The sequence below is a fragment of the Channa argus genome, chromosome 12 (genome assembly GCF_033026475.1).
Source record: "Channa argus isolate prfri chromosome 12, Channa argus male v1.0, whole genome shotgun sequence".
In the NCBI taxonomy this organism is placed as follows: domain Eukaryota; kingdom Metazoa; phylum Chordata; class Actinopteri; order Anabantiformes; family Channidae; genus Channa; species Channa argus.
In genome coordinates this window covers 3,524,779-3,544,447 of record NC_090208.1, presented here as the reverse complement: position 1 = coordinate 3,544,447, position 19,669 = coordinate 3,524,779, and the positions used below count along the sequence as shown (strand labels likewise).

Genomic DNA, 19,669 nt, shown 5'->3' with positions numbered 1-19,669 from the left:
GTAATATAACGGGTTACTTTTGACAGGGAGTAATAAGTAGAGTCGTCACGTTTTCGGAGTAACAACGTTAATCGGATAAAACATAACAGTGTTAATCTGGAAAATGAGCACAGGACTAAGAACGTTTTAAAACCTAAGCTACTGGGTTTGATGGACAGCAAGTGGGCACGATAACATCATCTAATTTAATCGCAATCACATTTAGTAGCTAGAAAAGACAAAAGGCAAAGAATTCATTTTGAATGTACAGGGTCTGAACTGGGATTCACAGTTCAATGTTGTAGCTGCTCTGAAACGGTCAAAATCCAGTTTTGAAAAGTAGGATACGTGGTCATATTGTCCACGGTGAAAAGAATCTTATCAAACACGTACACACATTTTACATGCTACAACTATGTTCTCATTGTGTTTTGTTCCAACAAAATCTAATAAACTGAATTTTTTCCTCCTTTGTTTCACCTTATTGGTCATTGTGCTGCTCATTGTGACATTTGCAAGAGCGACTGCTCCTAATATTAAATGTCCGGTTTCAAATCACTCATTACTACTTATGATGCATTTTTATGAGCCCACAACCCTGAGTGGGTTACTGAGCCCACAACCCCCCCACACTCACTTCTGTTCCTCCATCCAGAAGCAATGACTTCATCTCAGCTTTCATTCAATCCTCCTCTGCCAACACACACATGAAAGTGGCACTGGGTTTATTTAGGCCTGCACAGTCGCCAACAGCACGACGTGAACAACAGCTCCGCCTATTTTACACTTAGTATTTTTCCACAGAGTAGGTCAGATGAGGAGCTTTTCTGCAGCAAAGAAACATGCAGGCTGCAGGTAAGTATAAACTGCACATACCTGAGAGTCTGTCTGGACTTAAACAGCAAAGTTATCTGGATCCAGTGAGAAATTCTGTTCCATCTGCTCCTGTTTTAGTCAGTGACAGTTGCTGATGCCCTGCCGAGTATTAATGACCGGTGTCATCACTGTGTGTGCATTTGGTGCAGAGATGTTAACGTGCTTCCTTCTGCTGGCAGCTTCCTGTCACTGCTCAGGAAACTGAAACGCTTTACAGGTTGTTGGTACAAAACATCAAAGCAGCTCAAAGAGAAAATGTGAGATTAAAGAAAGAGGATCATGATCTGTAATTATTAAAGAGCTCATGATTCACCACACTCCCCCGTCACTTTTCTATTTTCCTGTCAGCTTTGCCAGATAAGTAAATAAGACACTAGCAGCCAGTTCTTAAAGTTCAGACTTAGCTGGACTTGATCCTCACCTTGCTGTGTTTCACCCTGAACTCTAAGTTCTCTCATGTTTTATTGACACTCCAGTCACAGAGATAAGCTGCTGATAACCATCAGTACATGGCAGCATTTTTACAATCTGCTTTGACAACATTTACCTTGTTTCCTAGTTCTTTCCTGAATCCGCTTCTAACCACCAGGAGAAATAAACACTGCCTGTTCCAGCTGTGTCAATCATCCTGAAAGCACTGCAGGGGTAAAGTAAGGGTGAGAAATCTTTAATCTAGTGACTTTTTCTACTCCTGCCATCATGGCAGCACACACAGATATAATCATCTGACATCCTGAGCTCTGTGTCCATGAGTGCAGACATGTATTTCCATGGTCTCCTGGTGAGACGCTCGTGCAGATCATAGGAAACATTAGAGACACTAGTTATTCGTGTTGGGCTCAGAGGCTCAGTGTGCAGTAACATGACTGTGCAGACAAATCAGCAGCAGGTTCACACAAGACTGAGAAAATGTCTAAAAAACGCTGCTCTCATACTTTCAACTTCTGGAGCCACTGTGTGTGTTCAAACACAGAGAGGGAAGAAAGGTAGTTCCCACGTTCTAATTTCCTTGACTATCTGAAATAATCTGGATGCAGCGATGCCGGGAAAATCCAACTCTCATAAAGTTCCCCTCCCACTTTTTTACCCAATAAAAACCTCTGTGCTACACTGCTCTGTCACTGGAGGCATCAGCTGTAGTTTCAGCTCCGACAGCAGCAGCTGCTCTCATGGCTTCATCAACATCTGGAACATCAGTGGCTGTTTTCACATGTTTATGCTTCTTTTTTCTGACGTTTGCAGGTGAGAACTTTGGTTGTTGCTGTTATGTTTGATCAAATACTGTAGTTAAGTACAACTCTAAGCTACTTTTACTTCCTTTTATTTGGGAGTTTTAGTTACTTTACAAGTTAAGGTGTTTGCATAAAAGACAATACTGTGCACAGACCAAACCAACAGATTTATATTACACAGCTATTATAGTATATATTCATATTTGACATAATGATGAGATTCCACTTTTTCAAACTTTTCAAAAATGAGGTTTTGCTGCTTTGTCTTAGAATCATTTGAATGTTTAACACATTGTCATTTTAATGTCATTTGCATATTCACAATGTGTTTGTTATCAATAAAAATAGAAAAGAAATGATAATTCAGCGAGACACTAATACCTGCACTTATTTCAAAAATGATGTAGAGTTTCTCCAGATTTTGTTGTGTGCTCTCATTGTTCACATCACAGTTTGATATTGTTTCCTCATGTCATTCGATCATAATTCACACGATGCCGTCTGCAGCTCTGCCCCTTTCACATGAAGAAAAAACTTTAACCCTGGCTCTGCTTCACAGACACAGTTAATGACCCACTTCTTGTTACCAGGCTAATGTGACACGTGTGTTTTAGTTCAGTCTGAAAATCTGCACATGATTTTTTTATCCCACTTTGTCCATCAGATCCCAAGCTGCAGCATGGAGCAGTGTGTGAATATGAATGTGTCCAGGTCTCACATGTCCCCATCTGACATTACACACGTTTAGAATAATGACTTCACTAGTACAAGAAAGTAACAGTCTAATCTGCAGGTTTCACTGTTTCACTTTGCTTAATGTGAAGTTCTTCATTCACGACTGATGTTTATTTCTAATGAACAATTCACTGGTAGTTGAAGGAAAACTGAGGCTTCACAGATTTAGTAGAACTGATGACTTTGACCTCATCAACTGTTTTACTGATGTTTACTTTGTGTTTTGATCTGGATTTTATGGTTTTTGTTCAGACCAACAACAGATCACAGTGAAGACTGGAGATAATGTTACTCTTCAGTGTCATCACAGAGGTGGAGACATTCAATTGTTGGAGTGGAGGAGACTGAACCCGGAAGAAGACGTCTTTGTCTGCAGACATGGGAAGAATGACTGCAGCACTCCACATCCATCTTTTAAGAACCGAGTGGAGCTGAGAGATCCAGAGATGAAGGACAGAGACGTTTCTGTGATTCTGAACAATGTCACCATCAATGACACTGGAACATATGAGTGTCGTGTTAGAAACAGCAGCACAAAACCACCTCAGCTCCTCAACACCACCAGGCTGACAGTCACAACCTTAGGTGAGGGAGTATGTGTGTATGTGATTGTGATTGTGTGTGTGTTTGTGTGTGTTTGTGCGTGTGTGGTACAATCACAGCTTATCAGCAGCGTTAAATACTGAGTTTGAAGTGCAGCTGCTTCCACATCACTGTTGGTCAGGATGTTTCCAGCATCAACAAACTGGACTGATCCAAGTTGTGACTTTAGAGCTGTGTGAATTTGACCTCATCAGCTGTTTTACTGATGTTTACTGTGTTTTGATCTGGATTTTATGGTTTTTGTTCAGACCAACAACAGAACACAGTGAAGACTGGAGATAATGTTACTCTTCAGTGTCTGGATCACAGAGGTGGAGACATCGAACTGTTAGAGTGGAGGAGACAGAACCTGAAGGAAGCCGCCTTTGTTTGGAAACATGGGAAGATGTCTGATGACAACCAGCATCCATCTTTTAAGAACCGAGTGGAGCTGAGAGATCCAGAGATGAAGGACGGAGACGTTTCTGTGATTCTGAAGAACGTCACCATCAAAGACACTGGAACATATGAGTGTTATGTTAGAAACAGCAACACAAAACCACCTCAGCTCCTCAACACCACCAAGCTGACAGTCACAGCCTTAGGTGAGTGAGTGTGTGTGTGGATCAGAGGTGAAGCTGCTTCCTGGTTGTTGATGTGAGAGTGAACCATCACAGATCAGATGTTTGTGTTTTCTAAAGATGTTGCTGATGAGACTTTGTAGCAAACAGCTGCTATGAGTGATGGGATCAAAGTGCAGTAGATAATGTCTGACAGGAGTTTGAAGAGGAAATGGATTCATCACCTACCTGACACCTCACACCTCATTCTCTTTTTACAGGTGCTGATGAGCATGGAGGAGACAAGCACAGACATCTTAAACTGGTGCTGATTGTGTTCTTTGTTAGTGTGATTCTTGTTATTGTTGGTATTGTTTGTTTGATCCACAGGAAATGTAACTGCCATTTCTCCTCCTGATGAAGCAGCTGATCAACAGCCAAATTGAAACTTCTAGACTAAACTAAAAGCAAAAAGAGACCAAAGACAATGATTTTGTGCTGTGAGTCAGGATCAACTAGAGTCAGACTAATGTTCATCATTTGATTTATTCCACATTTTTAAGTGAAAAAGAAAAAGGTTTTTCTTTTTATCTAAAAGTCACTTTAGATTCACCAAACTATCAACTGCACAAACCAGTGCAAAGCTCCTTTCAGCATGAAACACTGGATGTTCCATCAGAGCAGATGTAACAAAGATCTTGAGGTCATTGTTTCCCTAAACTCACACACGGCTGTTTGTTCATCGTTCCTGTCGGCTTTTCATGCCTCTGCCAGCAAATCAGCAAATGATGTGAGACCGTGTGCAGTAACACACTCAGTGACAAACAGGCCAAACTTCACTGGATGTTTTAAAATGAAACTGTAGCTTTTGTGAAACGTGAGCCACATTTTCAGGATGATGATGAGGTAAAAGTCATAAAATACTGACATATATGTATATAGTGCAGTATACTTCAATACAGCAGAGAAAGAATGTGTTATAGTAGTTTTCCTGAAGCCTTTTGGCAGAGCTGGAATCTGTCACTTTTGAGGCTTCTTCTTCCTCTTCTTCTCCTCCTTCTGTTTAGTTTTTATCATTTCATTGAATCTGTCTCTGCTTTAAAGTTTCTGTTGAAACTGAAACACTCAGGTCAGACTTGTATCCTGGTTTGTATCTGTGTAGCAGGAATTAGGAACAACACCAGACACTTGTGTTATGTTGTTTTTATTCCCAAATAAGTTAACTGATACCAAATAAAAAGGTTTCTATTAAATCCCAAAGCTCAGGAGTAGATTTTAGAGAAAGTTAGATAATGTTCCCTCCAAGTTAACCCTAACCCATCACTTTAACAAAAAACGAAGGAAGCACTACCTGAATCTGACAGTAATGAAGTCGGATGCTCAACCAGAAATCTGCTTGTTGGCCTGAGTTTTTGCTTGTCCAAAAACCCATTAGAACAATAGAGGCTAGGGATGGACTTACTGTGACTGACAGCACCAACTACAGCTTTGTTATAAAGACAGAAAACCTCCATTACATTATTAATAGATACAGTCACTGTAGAGTGACTGATAGTTGCTTGGCAGCTAAATGTGGTCAGTATTGGTTTCTAAAACAGGGTTGTCTAGATACAGATTACAGGTAAAGGGAACTACTTCAAACTCTTATGTTTTCATTTTGCTGATTGTAGCTTGCAGAAGATTTAATGAGAATTTAAAGTTCAATAAAACTGACCAAAATTTATTTTCAATGCCACCAATTTTTCATAATTCTGCATCCTCATGACGTAAAATACTCGATAGTTTGCCCCTCTGAAAACAAAGTTAGTAAACCAGAAGACGTGATATATAAGGTTTAGTTCACAAACATGCAACCGAAAACAGGCAACATGAAAATTAGTGGCGTTCAACTAATTTAGAAGAATTTAACCTGGAAAAACAGTTGATGCCCTCCATGATGCCAGAACAGCATATTATTCATCATTAATAGAAGAAAACAAGAACAACCCCCGGTTTCTGTTCAGCACTGTAGCCAGGCTGACTAAGAGCCATAGTTCTGTTGAGCCTTGTTTTCCCTTAACTCTGAGCAGCAATGACTTCATGACCTTCTTTATGAATATCTAATCCAACAACCTGTCTGCTAGACCCTATTCCAACTAAGCTGCTCAAGGAAGCTTTACCCTTAATAGATACGTTCATATTAGATATCATCAATCTATCTTTAGAAACAAGCTATGTACCACAGACCTATAAGGTAGCTGTAATAAAACCACTACTTAAAAAACCCTGTCTTGACCCAGGTGTTTTAGCCAATTACAGACCAATATCTAATCTCCCCTTAATTTCTAAAATCATTGAAAAAGTAGTCGCAAAACAATTATGTGATCACCTTCATAAGAATAGTTTGTATAAAGACTTTCAGTCAGGATTTAGAGTTCATCATAGTACAGAAACAGCACTGGTAAAAGTCACCAACGATCTTCTCATGGCCTCAGATAATGGACTCATCTCTATACTTGTTCTGTTAGATCTTAGTGCTGCATTTGATACCATTGATCACAACATTTTATTACAGAGACTGGAACATGAAATTAGGATTAAAGGAACTGAACTAGGTTGGTTTAAATCTTATCTGTCTGATAGATTTCAATTTGTTCATGTTATGATGAATCCTCCATGCACACAAAGGTTAGCTGTGGAGTTCCACAAGGCTCTGTGTTAGGACCAATACTTTTTACTTTATATATGTCTCCTTTAGGCAACATCATTAGAAAACACTCCATAAATTTCCACTGCTATGCTGATGATACCCAGCTATATTTATCTATGGAACCAGATGAAAATAATCAGTTAATAAAGCTTCAAGCCTACAAGACATAAAGGCCTGGATGTCCCACAATTTTTTACTTTTAAACTCAGACAAAACTGAAGTCATAGTATTTGGGCCCAAAAATCTCAGAGATATGATGTCCAACCATATCGTTACTCTAGATGGCATAAGTCTGGCCTCCAGTACTACTGCAAGGAATCTTGGAGATATTTTTGACAAGGATTTGTCCTTTACCTCAGATATAAAACAAATCTCTAGAACAGCCTTCTTCCACCTATGGAACATTGCCAAAATTAGGAGCATCCTGTCTCAAAGTGATGCCGAAAAACTGGTCCATGCATTTGTTACTTCTAGGTTGGACTACTGTAATTCCCTACTTTCAGGATGCCCCAGTAACTAAAGAGCCTGCAATGAATCCAAAATGCTGCAGCAAGAGTGCTGACTGGAACTAGCAAGAGAGATCATATTTCACCTTCACTAGCTTCTCTCCATTGGCTTCCCATTAATTTTAGAATAGAATTTTTAAAACCCTGCTTCTTGCATATAAAGCTCTGAATGTTCAGGCTCCATCATATATAGAAGACCTCATAGCACCATATCATCCCAGTAGACCACTTTGCTCTAAGAATGCAGGTCTACTTGTGGTTCCCAGAATTTCCAAAGGTAGAATGGGAGGCAGATCCTTTAGCTATCAAGCTCCTCTTCTGTGGAACCAGCTCCCAGTTCTTATTCGGGAAGCAGACACCCTCTCTACTTTTAAGTCTAGACTTAAAACCTTCCTTTTTAATAAAGCATATGGTTAGTTATAGTTATGCTGCCATAGGCTTAGACTGCTGGGGGACCCACCCCCCAATGCACTGAGCTCCTTTCCTCCTCTTGACCCTCTCTCCTCTCACCTCGCAATTGTCACCACTGTATGTCATTAACTCTGTGTGTTTTCTCCCGTAGTTGTCTTTGTCCTTCTCTGTCCCCCTTTCAGTTTCACTTTACAGCTTGTTACTGCAAAAAAACCCACAAAACCTTCAAGTGGAAATGTGAATGTGTAACAAATAAAATAATTGTTACTCCAAGAATTGTTGGAGTTCTGTTAGAAAGATCAGAGTGACTGAACCATCAGAAGAGGTTGAATATAATTTATCTGGATATCTGAGTTTTTAATTTTCCAGTTTTTTAAGTTTGTTATTAATATACTGTCTATATCCAATTGCACAACTTGGCTCCATTGTGGCCACTGCACTCCAAAGGAATTGTATGACACAATGAATGAATAACACAGTTTTGACATAGGTGTGATCTTGAGTTCAGATATGATTTGTGTTTGTGCATGAAAAATAAATTGTGAAATTTGAAGTGCAAAAACATATGTGCAAGATAGAGTGAAATAAATGATGATGAAATGATACTAAATGATGATGAAATAAACCCAAGTTGCAGTGACTTTCTGTTGATGCAGGCTATTGAACTTTGAATGTCCCAGGCAAACTTGGCTTTTAAGCACATTATAAAAACAAATCACATGTGGAAGAGGTTAAAAATGCAGCTGGAGGGGAAACAAACACAAACTGGCACCGTTTATCCTACCTGCCCAAGCGAAGGAAAAATGTGATTCTCAATTTTTATGCCATGGGGAAAAGACCTGCGATCATTTAATAACATAAAAAAATATGCTGTGAAAGTCGCAAATATTTTAAGCGTGTAGTGCTTGTAGGTGGCCATTTTTGGCCATGAACACACTGAGTGGAAGTTTTATCTACTTTCACAAAACCAACAATGCATAGTAATCAGTGCTGTTAATCTGTTACATTTCATAGACTGTACTATTGGGTTACTGGGGCAGTATCGGAAGTGCAGAGAACAGGCTCAACAGCTGGATTGGCAGTTCAGCCAGTACAGCTAAAACAGGAACTACGGACTGCTGGGCCTTCTCTATAATATTATTACAGTCTGGAAATGTATTTTGTATGGAAGTAGAATAGTAGCTAAATTATGTGTGTGCGTACAGGGATTTGTGTGTCTGTACACAAATCTGTAACTGTAAATACTATGTGTGTAAAAATAATGTGCAAATGCAAATATTCACTCAAAAAACTAACTGCTACTGAGCGATGGGTTGAGATGGCTGGAACGCAAGAGGCAAGATGGCGGCGCTCAGGTGTTAACGCATGGTTGAGCTGGGGAGAGAAAGACACTTGGGCAGGTGGAGTCCGGAATCCAGCATAAATAATCAATCCACTGTCCACAATCCAATGTTCTAGTCCCAATACAGTCTAAACCTAAAAAGTCCAAATCACGGCAAAAGTGGAGTTAAGGTGATCGACTTAGCAACCACTTGGCTGATTGGAATTTCAATTTCAGTTCCACCCACAAGAGATTTAAAGTGAAGCCTGATGTCAACATTATCTTTTAATGTAGAGGTTGCAGACACGCAGTCTTTTTACAGTCTGACATGACCATAAGTTTTGGTAGTGGGTCTCCCGGGTGGGAACGCGATTCTTTTTGTGGGTGGCTTTTGTTGTTTATATGATCTGCCAAGTAATCATTGCTCCTATTGATGAAGCAGCTGATCAAGGTATCAGGTTTCTTTACTCCTGAATTTTTGTGTCCTACTGCACATAAAGACACAAAAACAGATCCTTGATCCTTTTGAGAGTTTGGCTGAACTTGTTGTTTGACTCTCTCAGTTGAGATTAAAGTTCATTTTGCTTATTGTGGAGATTCTTTTTAAACAAGGTTCTGCTTCCATCAATTATTTGCTGTTTTTTTTTTTATTTTATAGCAAATATAATATAGTATAAATATAGTAAACATTTAAAGTTGTAGGAAATGTCACGTTAGTTGGATGAACTTTATTAAGTGTGTTGTTTGAAAGACACTTAACTGGATATGACTTTGTTTCAAATTATAATTCGTACTTTATACTGAGTACATCATAAGTACAGTTTTTAGCAAAACCAAGGGCCATTAAAGTGCAACTTCCTGTGCACATTTTCAGAATTATTTGCTCATTATGTTTTCTGTCAAACTCCCTTTCTTCCACTTTCCAGAAAATCATTATCCATAATTATAAATCCTCCCCTGCTAAGCAAACCACAAAAGCTGCACTGTATTGAGCCACAAGAGGCAAAGACAAACTCCTCCTTCGACTCTTGGGAGTTTTTTTTCTGCTGGCTGCATGTTGGCTGCATGCTCCTGATGCTTTGGAGGAAGGTCAAATGGAATCAGATGATTCAATAAACAAGACAATAATCTGATAAAGTTTTCTCAAAACTCTAAGTGGAATAAAGTGAGAGAGTGAGTTACATTAAACTGTAACCCTTTGACTATAGTTTGGTGCTGGAATTAATTGAGATTTTTAAAAACCCCAGTTTGGAATAGTATGAGATTAAACATTTCTTCTAAGGCCTTAAAGCTTTTCACATACTAATCTGGTTGACATCCCAGTCTCAATGAGTCTCTTTCCCTCTGCACCTTTTCTTTCGGAGTTCTGTATTGTCGGGACTTTCGCAATGCCTTTCAGATTTGTTGTTGTTTTCCCACAGGCAGACACTGACTTGTCTTTTGGTTCTGAGATTTCTTAACCAATAGACAGCAGAGCATTTTTGTCGTATTTCAGATGTGACTTTAACCTGTTCATGTTCAACACCAGGCTGCATTTTGTGTCTTTTTGCTGTTCATATTGTACAAGTTCTGAAGAAGGCTGTTTGATAAAACTACACTGCTGTCCTCAGTCAGAACAGGTCAACCAGGCACAGGGCCGTGTAACTTCAGTACTGATAGTACTATAATGCACAATTAAATACAAAATGACCAATAAACATAATATAAAATTATGAGCAATTGAAAAACAACTAAAAAGAAAAGTAAAGATCACAAAATCACTGAAAACAGGACTGCTTCAATTCAGTCTGGTGGTCTTGGGGGTGGGGTGGGGGGGCTTTATCTGTTGGTCCCCAGTGGCCCATTATGATACAAAGTCTGCAAAATTAATGACAAAATTGTTTTTCCTCTGCTTTTGTAATTAAATGTGTGTTTGTGATCCCACAACTCGGGATTTTTATGTGGGAGTGTTTCACACATTGCGCTCGCACAGTGAAGGAGGATCAGAATAACTCCTTTGTTTAAAAGTTTCTAAAAGTAAAAAACATGAAATAAAACAGTAATTGAAGATACTTTAGAAAAACACTGTCAAGGATGTTAGACAAAAAAAAGTTTCAAAGATCTCGTGAACGTTGGGTATTTCACGAGACACAACAACAACAGCCTTTCATCTGCTCACTCATCAAGTCTCCTTTCTTATCCAAATGTCTTCAAAACGCTGCAGTGCACTGGAAAGCACTAAACCCATGTAATTAAACACAGAGTGGAAAATAAAAAGGGTTGTTTCAGCATCTGGACCCAGTGTGTCCATGTTTATCTTCTGTGAAAACTGGTGATTATAGACAAAGCACAAAGAAAAGTCCCCAGATTTTGAAGATTGTGCAATGTTGCTGATGACAAGCAGATTGAAAATTCAGATTCATTTTCATTGATAAAAGTGAAAGTGAATCAGTTTTAAGGACAATGATGTCCTTATGTGATTTTGTACAGAGTTGATAAAAAAAAATACCCAAGACATTTTTATGTCATTGCTTCAGTCCTCAAATACTGAAGTGTTGGGGTTTTTGGGGCTTTGCTTCCCCTGAACAAACATCAGTGCTGTTGTTAATCAGTCACATATCTCAGACTGTGCTATTAAACATCCCATAACAACCAATAGCACTGAGGACATAGAAAATGGTGCATTGTGCAAACAAACTGGCGTTTGAAGGTTTAAGAAAAGCAATGCAGATTTTATATGCACAATAAGAAGTGATGGTAATTAAAACAATGGGCTTTAAATAACAAAAATGATTAAACATCTAAAACAATTACAGATTCCTGGATAGTGATTTTGAACAAAACCACAGGGTCAATGCTCACGGTTAAAACACAGGTTTCACAATGGTCGTGAATGTGTCTGGGTTTTGTGATAAAGCCTTTCTTAACATCCCTGCAACAATAATGTTTTTGCTTAAGTATTTTGGATTAATTGCAGGCTTTTTACAGGGCCAGTATCTGAAAGTAGGGAATTACCGTAGTCCAACCTAGAAGTAACAAATCCAATATTGTTCAATAAAAGTTCTGTCTAGGTAAAAAATATGATGTTCATACGAAACATGTATGAACATAGGATATAGTTAGATGTGTGCTGTGTCAAATTATCTATAATCCCAAGGAAACGTGAGGTCTACTGATTTTATAGTTTCACATTTTATGTTAACAATTGTTTAGTTCCATTTCATATTTTTGTCGAGTCAAAGTCTTTATTCAATTCTGCCACGTGCACAGCACATACAGAGTTGAACATTCCCTAGTGTGTACAGTTAAGATTAATAAAGAAATAGTGCAAAGAAATTGCTGTATTTACATCCCCTTAGTGTATTACTATTCACATGTAAAGTAAGCTTATAAAAAAGGCAAATAAAATAGCATAGGGCAAATAATAAATAACAGATTACAGCTATAGTCATATAAATGATGATGCAGATGGAGGGTAATGCAAAATTAAGGCAGTGCAGGCTCCATACCACACAGTGATGCAGCTGGTCAGGATGCTCTTGTTGGTGCCTCTGTAGAAGGTGCACATGAAGGGGGCCGGGCCTCTGGTTCTGGAAGTGGAAAATATCAGCAGAGGAGAACATATGACTGTACCTGCTCTAGCTGAGCCCCCCCACCCTGTTAACTGTAAGATCAGTCCCTCATTTATATCTACGCTGACACTTTAAAATACTACGGTACGTTTCCCTCCAACACTTTTTAATCTCACCTGCTAATGTGGTGCGGAAATGTTTTTAATGGAATTATTTTGCAATACAACATTTTTTCTGAAATAACTTTAAAGGTTTGTTTTACTTCTGTATATTTGGGGTCCCGGGTCTTCTACTTCCAACATAAAGGTTCACTTATTTTTATTGAGATTTCACTGATTCACTGTGTGAATTTTCAGCTCCAGTTTCCTAAAATGTCTGTTTCTACACAAAGGGGACTGTGACAAGATCTTGGTTTGAATATTCAAAATGTATATTAATCAGTAACAATTCACCAACTGTGATCATATTCTAACCTAAAACTAAGGATATATTCCCGTTACGGATTATTGGGGCAATTTAAGCATAAAAACAACAACAACAACAACAACAAAAACTTGACAGAATTTTTAAATTAGCAGTTAAAAATTAAAGTCACAGTACAGTCCTGTTACTGCTGTACTGTAAATAAGGCCATGGTCAACCAAGCAACAAATACTGAAAGAATAATTCCAAGAATACAGCTTTTGACAAGTCTTCTAACGTATTGGAGGATTTTCGGTGTCCTCCTAGTAACTAAGTGGTGCTGTAGCTGCCCCATTGTGGGTTGTTTAAATGTCTACTGAGAGTTGATTTCCATTTATTTGCTGAGGACTAAGCTGGAAGTCATAGAAACACAGAGTCTGCTCAAATTTTAACTTTGGATTTCAAGGTCTCCTTATTGTGATCCTTTACTCATTTAGCTTCAATAGTCACAGCTCATCAGACTGGGTGCTCAGCTTTCTGAAGGAGAGTTTGTCTCTCTGAACTGGTAGGACAGAGGCTTTGACTAAAGAAATTTCCATAACTGAGCTGTATTTATTTTGATAAAGAAAGCACAGAAATTTGATAAGAAGAATAGTAAAAAGTTATTTATGACCAGAGTGTGAGTAGTTGTTATCACTGACACCTCTTCCACTGACTGATTAGATGCTGTACTCAGTCTCCATACAAAACCCAAGTGATAAAATACTGCAGTCAGCCTGAAATCTCAGGTATTTGCTGGAGATCTGTGAATTCCTGAGGTGACACGATAAGGAGATCTTGTTGACCTCTGAAAATGGCTTTGAATCCTCCACTAGTCCATGTCTACAGCTGTGAAACGTGGAATATAGAACATATTACTTGTAGGCAGGATGAGAAAGTATTGGAAATGTGTACTTAGGCTCACATTCACATTCTTAACCTTAATTAGATGAAACAATTTGGAATTGACAATTCAAGTGTGTGAAAGAAGGCACTAAATTCAACACTAAGCTTCAGCATGGTCATCATTCAGTTTATTTCGAAAAGAAACAAGTCAAACTACAATAAAGAGGAGATGGAAGAGCTTAAGCTCTAGGACAGCGCATGATGGAAGACAAATATGAGTCTGTGTAAAAACTATCTAATGTGTTCAGTGAATACAAACTCATCAAAAGGCTTCAAGACAGAAATCTTAACATGAAACTATTATATTGTTATTTAGATGAATAACTATTAGAGCTGATTCCATAAAATTCCAATATGAGTGCAATAACTTAAATCCCAATCAAAACAGACGCTATGACTGTTGTGTGGCTAAGACCATAGTCAATCTGTAATGAAGTACACAGATGCAATTGTTAAAGTACTGTCACTGGCAAAAAAAAAAACTATCCTACTGCGATTTTACTTTTTTCAATACACACAGTGTTAGAATAGTGTTCAGTGTCCTCAATAAGAAAGGTTGCTGGTGAGGTGTAGGTGGTCTGGACAGGTCCACTGAGATGTGGGTCCCCAGATACTTGAAGCTGGTGACATGTTGAACAGCCATCCCGTTGATGTGGACCGGGTCATGTGTACCTCTGCTGTCCCTTCTGAAGTCCAAGATGAGCTCCTTAGTCTTAGTGGAGTTAAGGAGAAGGTTATTGTCTGCATACCACGAAGCCAGGTGTTGTACCTGGCTTTAACATGGAGGGTATAACTGTGTTAAGTGCTAAGCTGATGTTTCCAACACATCAGAACAAAGACCAACAAATATTTAAAACGGGTTGGGGGTTTCATTCTGTTGGAGCCAATTTGTACCACAATCCATACAGAGCCCACATTCCTGCTGCATCAATCCCATATTTATACAGGCTCAGGACCAGCACCAAGATGGCCACACCTGGTAGGGTAGGATTTCTTTGCATGCACATAATGTTTTCCTGTAATAGCTTTGAGTTCATAAATGCATAACACCCCCCCAAAAAAGAATATCTCCACAGTTGGATAAGAACAGTTACTTCAAAACAATCTTTAATTGTTTGTATTAATTGTAGTCTTGTGAAAAGGTCAGTCTGGAAATTGTCTTATCTGAGCACACTTGTTATCAGACAAAGCAAAAAAATACCAAAATAAAAATCGTTACAAACCATCCAAAATCAACACGGCCAGTCTGGGCTCGTTGCGTTTTGATGTCTGGGAGCAGAGGAAGGAAGCAGCAACAGTCTGAGTTCCCACAGAGACAACAGAAACAGAAATCAGAGTCCCATGATTTTCAGAACCGTTCCCAGCTGAATGTGGACGTTACTAATTTTTAAAATGCATCAACTTGCTTTTGGATGCTGGCTGTGTGTTCAGTGGCCTGTAGTTGCATAACTCTACATTTCATTGTAATTCAGCTGCACAATCATAAAAAAACAGTCACTCAACTACCAGAGGAACATTACATTTCTTTGAAAATGTATTTCATCTGGGCAAAAAGCTTTTGATCACTCAGTGCACACACAAGGCAAACATGCCTGAGACATAAGGGGAAAAGATATTAATGTAAGGATAATTGTAATGTTTACCAAATCAGTAAAGCAGTGATTTGAATTATTATATGGTGGCATCGCCCTGTGATGACCTCTTACTGCCCCAGTGGGAATTAACAGAGGAAGTTTACTAGTCATTATCTCAGTGAAGATTCTCAGTCATCCAGGGAAGTGGGAGCAGGGTCGAGTCGTCAACATGTAACTATTATGACCCTGACTCCCTAAAGCCTAAGATGGGGGTCATTAGGTTTGGCCCTCTTAGTGGATTTGTAAAGTGGTTAACTTCAGCAGGCTGCTTAAGGTCACGGATTAGTCATACAAAGTATTGTTACTTTCAATTTCCTTTTATCTACAATAGCCTGATCCCAACCTCAATCTAACCCTACCCACCTGTGGCAAAGCAGGTGAGGCTCATCGCCATGGAGAACACATTCCCCATGGCGATGAGCCTAATCTTTGTTTTCCCCCATTTTCCCCTTAAATTCCAGTTTTAACTGCTTAACTATAATCAAACTGCTGCCACTGCAAAATGCGCACTGTAACAGTGGTCTAGTCACTAGCTTTATTTTCTTAAATATTCTCATATCTTAAAACATGTATTACATCGTTTGTGAAAATCATTCTGCTCGCACCAATTCTGAGACCAAATCTTAATGAAAATGCATTAAACTTGACTCCATGTTTTATCAAAGATGCAAAAATAAAACATAAGCAAAGAAAAGGTACATATTTTAATTACATTTACATTTAGCAGACGCTTTTATCCAATGCGACTTACAAGTGAGGTACAAGGCAGCAAAAATCTAAGTCAAGGAGAAAACATCAAAGCAAAGTCCTATCAGAAAAGTGTTCACAGTTCACGAGATACAAGTGCAAGAGAGCAGAAAGGATTTTTTTTATTTTTATTTTTTTTTAAGAGATTTAAGTGCATTTCATCATTAGAAATTTTGTTCAGTTTTGTCATGCGCCTTCTATGCTCTGCTCTGCAGCAAATCATCTGTTTTGGCCTTGTTACAGTATTTCTGGTGACCCTAAATATCCATTTATATTTTACTGGTGCAAGACAAGGGCAGCACTGTCTGTAGAGAATTTGCATGTTCTGCTTGTGTGGGTTTCTTCCCACAGTACAAGCTTAAACAGGATAATGTGTTACAGATAAATGGATGGATCTGTGCCACGTAGAACTTAAGTAGCTTTCTGCTGAAGCCGTTTAATAAATTTATAGTTATGGTTGAGAGCAGTAAACAGAGCCTGGATTATTTCTATTAATCAGTCTCACTATCCATCCATCAGTGCCTTGCAAAAGTTCGCAAATTTCTTATAATTTTCCACATTTTGTCACATTACAAACACAAACAAATGTATTTTGTTGGGACTGATCGACTAACACAAAGAGGTACTTAACTGAAGTGAAAGACAAATTATCTGAGGGCGGCAGACAAAACGGAAAAACCAAAACCAGGCACTGCTTAAATACTTTCACTTTCTGTGTCCAGGTTGTGTGGGGGGAGTTTCCATGTTGTGAAACAACTTTAACAATCTGAAAGCTGCGATGCAGACTCACGGGAATCTTGGAAAAGATCCACACCTCCACTGCCTCCTCCTTTACTTCCTAATAAAAAACTGTTTTAGTGCAGCGTCACCAGAAACATCGGTTTACCCTCAGTCCAGACAGCAGCTGCTGTAATCATGGCTTTATCAACATCTTTGGCCGTTTTCACATGTCTGTGGATCTTTATTGGGGCATCTACAGGTGAGAACAGTGGCTGTTATCACTGTGTAAGGTCTGTCAGTGATCACAGTGGCTGGATTGTTATTTACTGCATTTGATCATATACTGTAGTTGCTGCAAATACAGATCTATGGTAAATTTCTATACATAATTTATGCTCATGACAGTTAATATTTGTTGTACTTTTTACTGCACAACACCCATCTGACATTTTGTACTGTGCAGAGAACATGGAAAATTATGCTTGTTATTGTTTTAGCTTTGGAGCAGGTTGACATAAGTAGAAGCACTTGAAGATCCAGTCATCTGTAAAGATTATATCATGTTAAAGAAAATAAACAATGGTTTAAATTTGTACTAAAATTTAAGGTGGATTGATTTATTCAGAAGTAGATGAAATATCTTGTTTACTGTGTCGTGCAACTCCTCCTGTTCTGTCACTTTCTTTTCTATGTGTTTGTTGCTACACAGCTGCACCCACACCCTGCAAAAAACAGCTGCCAGTACTGCTAAAGTGTGTATACGAGTACACACTGTATAACATCACACAGCCCCAGGTCACCTTGTTGAATATCATTCGTTAAGTTCTTTGATTGTGGTTCTCACTGTGTCGCTGCTTGCTGCTGAAAAAAAAAATTAAATCACAAACAATAGCTGTGCTTCACAAAGTCACTATTGACGAGCTTCCTTTGATCAGGTTAAGTCGAGCATGAAAATGTAGAGCGCAGCAGATGTTCACACTCATATCAAACATCCTGCAATTTCTTCCTCCTTAGTGAACTTGACCACACTATCAGGTGTCACTGACACCAACTCATTGGTAGTTGAAGGAAAACTGAGTCTTCACAGAGTCTGTACAAAAACAGCCTAATGGTTTAGTTTATCTGGATCCATCAGTTTTGTGAAACTGACAAGTCCAGGTGATCAGGAGTTGTTCAACAAACTGGACTGATCAGAGTTGTGGCTTTAGAGGTTTGACCTCAACTGTTTCACTGATGTTCACTTTGTGTTTTGATCTGGATTTTTTGGTTTTTGTTCAGACCAACAACAGATCACAGTGAAGACTGGAAATTATGTTACTCTTCAGTGTCTGGATCCCAGTGGAGGAGAAATCAAACTGTTACTGTGGTCAAGACAGGACCTGAAGGAAGACGTCTTTGTTTGGAGACATGGGCAGATGTTTGAAGCCCCCCAGCATCCATCTTTTAAGAACCGAGTGGAGCTGAGAGATCCAGAGATGAAGGACGGAGACGTTTCTGTGATTCTGAAGAACGTCACCATCAATGACACTGGAACATATGAGTGTCGTGTTAGAAACAACAAGACAAAACCACCACCTCATCTCATCACCACCATCAACCTGACAGTTGTCAATTCAGGTGTGTGTGTGTGTGTGTGTGTGTGTGTGTGTGTGTGTGTGTGTGTGTGTGTGTGTGTGTGTGTGTGTGTGTGTGTGTGTGTGTGTGTGTGTGTGTGTGTGTGTGTGTGTGTGTGTGTGTGTGTGTGTGTGTGTGTGTGTGTGTGTGTGTGTGTGTATCAGAGGTGAAGCTGCTTCCTGGTTGTTGATGTGAGAGTGAACCATCACAGGTCAGATGTTGGTGTTTTCTAAAGATGTTGCTGATGAGACTTTGTAGCAAACAGCTGCTATGAGTGATGGGATCAAAGTGCAGTAGATAATGTCTGACAGGAGTTTGAAGAGGAAATGGATTCATCACCTACCTGACACCTCACATCTTATTCTCTTTTTACAGGTGCTGATGAGCATGGAGGAGACAAGCACAGACATCTTAAACTGGTGCCGATTGTGTTCTTTGTTAGTGTGATTCTTGTTATTGTTGGTATTGTTTGTGTGATCCTCAGGAAATGTAACTGCCATTTCTCCTCCTGATGAAGCAGCTGATCAACAGCCAAATTGCAACTTCTAGACTAAACTAAAAGCAACAAGAGACCAAAGACAATGACTTTGTGCTGTGAGTCAAGATCAAATAGATTCAGACTAATGTTCATCATTTGATTTATTCCTGCACAAACTAGTGCAAAGCTCCAATCAGCATGAAACACTGGATGTTTTTCAGAGCAGATCTAAAAAAGATCGAGGTCATTTCTTCCCTAAACTCACACACGGCTGTTTGTTCATCGTTCCTGTCGGCTTTTCATGTCTCTGCCAGCAAATCAGCAAATGATGTGAGACCGTGTGCAGTAACACACTCAGTGACAAACAGGCCAAACTTCACTGGATGTTTTAAAATGAAACTGTAGCTTTTGTGAAACGTGAGCCACATTTTCAGGATGATGAGGAGGTAAAAGTCATAAAATACTGACATATACAGGGTTGTTCAAAATAGCAGTACAATGCAACTAACCAGAATAATCCAGGTTTTTTGTATATTTATTATTGCTTTAGAAATGGAACATTTTGTGGACTGATGAGAGTAAAATTGTTCTTTTTGGGTCCAAGGGCCACAGACAGTTTGAGAGACGACCTCCAAACTCTATTTCTAGCAGACGCTTTTTTGTAGCTTGCCAAAGATTTAATGAGAA

At 38.9% G+C, this 19,669-nt stretch overlaps 1 protein-coding gene across 2 annotated transcripts; it reads left to right on the top strand.

The window, feature by feature from the left end:
* Positions 1-322: 322 nt before the first annotated feature.
* Positions 323-19,089, top strand: LOC137137003 (V-set domain containing T-cell activation inhibitor 1-like). Of its 2 annotated transcripts, none has more exons than XM_067522855.1 (5): positions 323-1,511; positions 3,075-3,407; positions 3,674-4,009; positions 18,169-18,507; positions 18,880-19,089. In XM_067522855.1, the coding sequence occupies exons 2-5, from the start codon at positions 3,269-3,271 to the stop codon at positions 19,014-19,016; spliced, it is 951 nt and encodes a 316-aa protein (XP_067378956.1). In that variant the 5' UTR covers positions 323-1,511; positions 3,075-3,268; the 3' UTR covers positions 19,017-19,089. The 2 variants fall into 2 exon arrangements, with proteins under 2 accessions (XP_067378956.1, XP_067378955.1); XM_067522854.1 differs by having other exon boundaries at positions 325-2,097.
* The last annotated feature ends 580 nt before the right edge of the window (positions 19,090-19,669 follow it).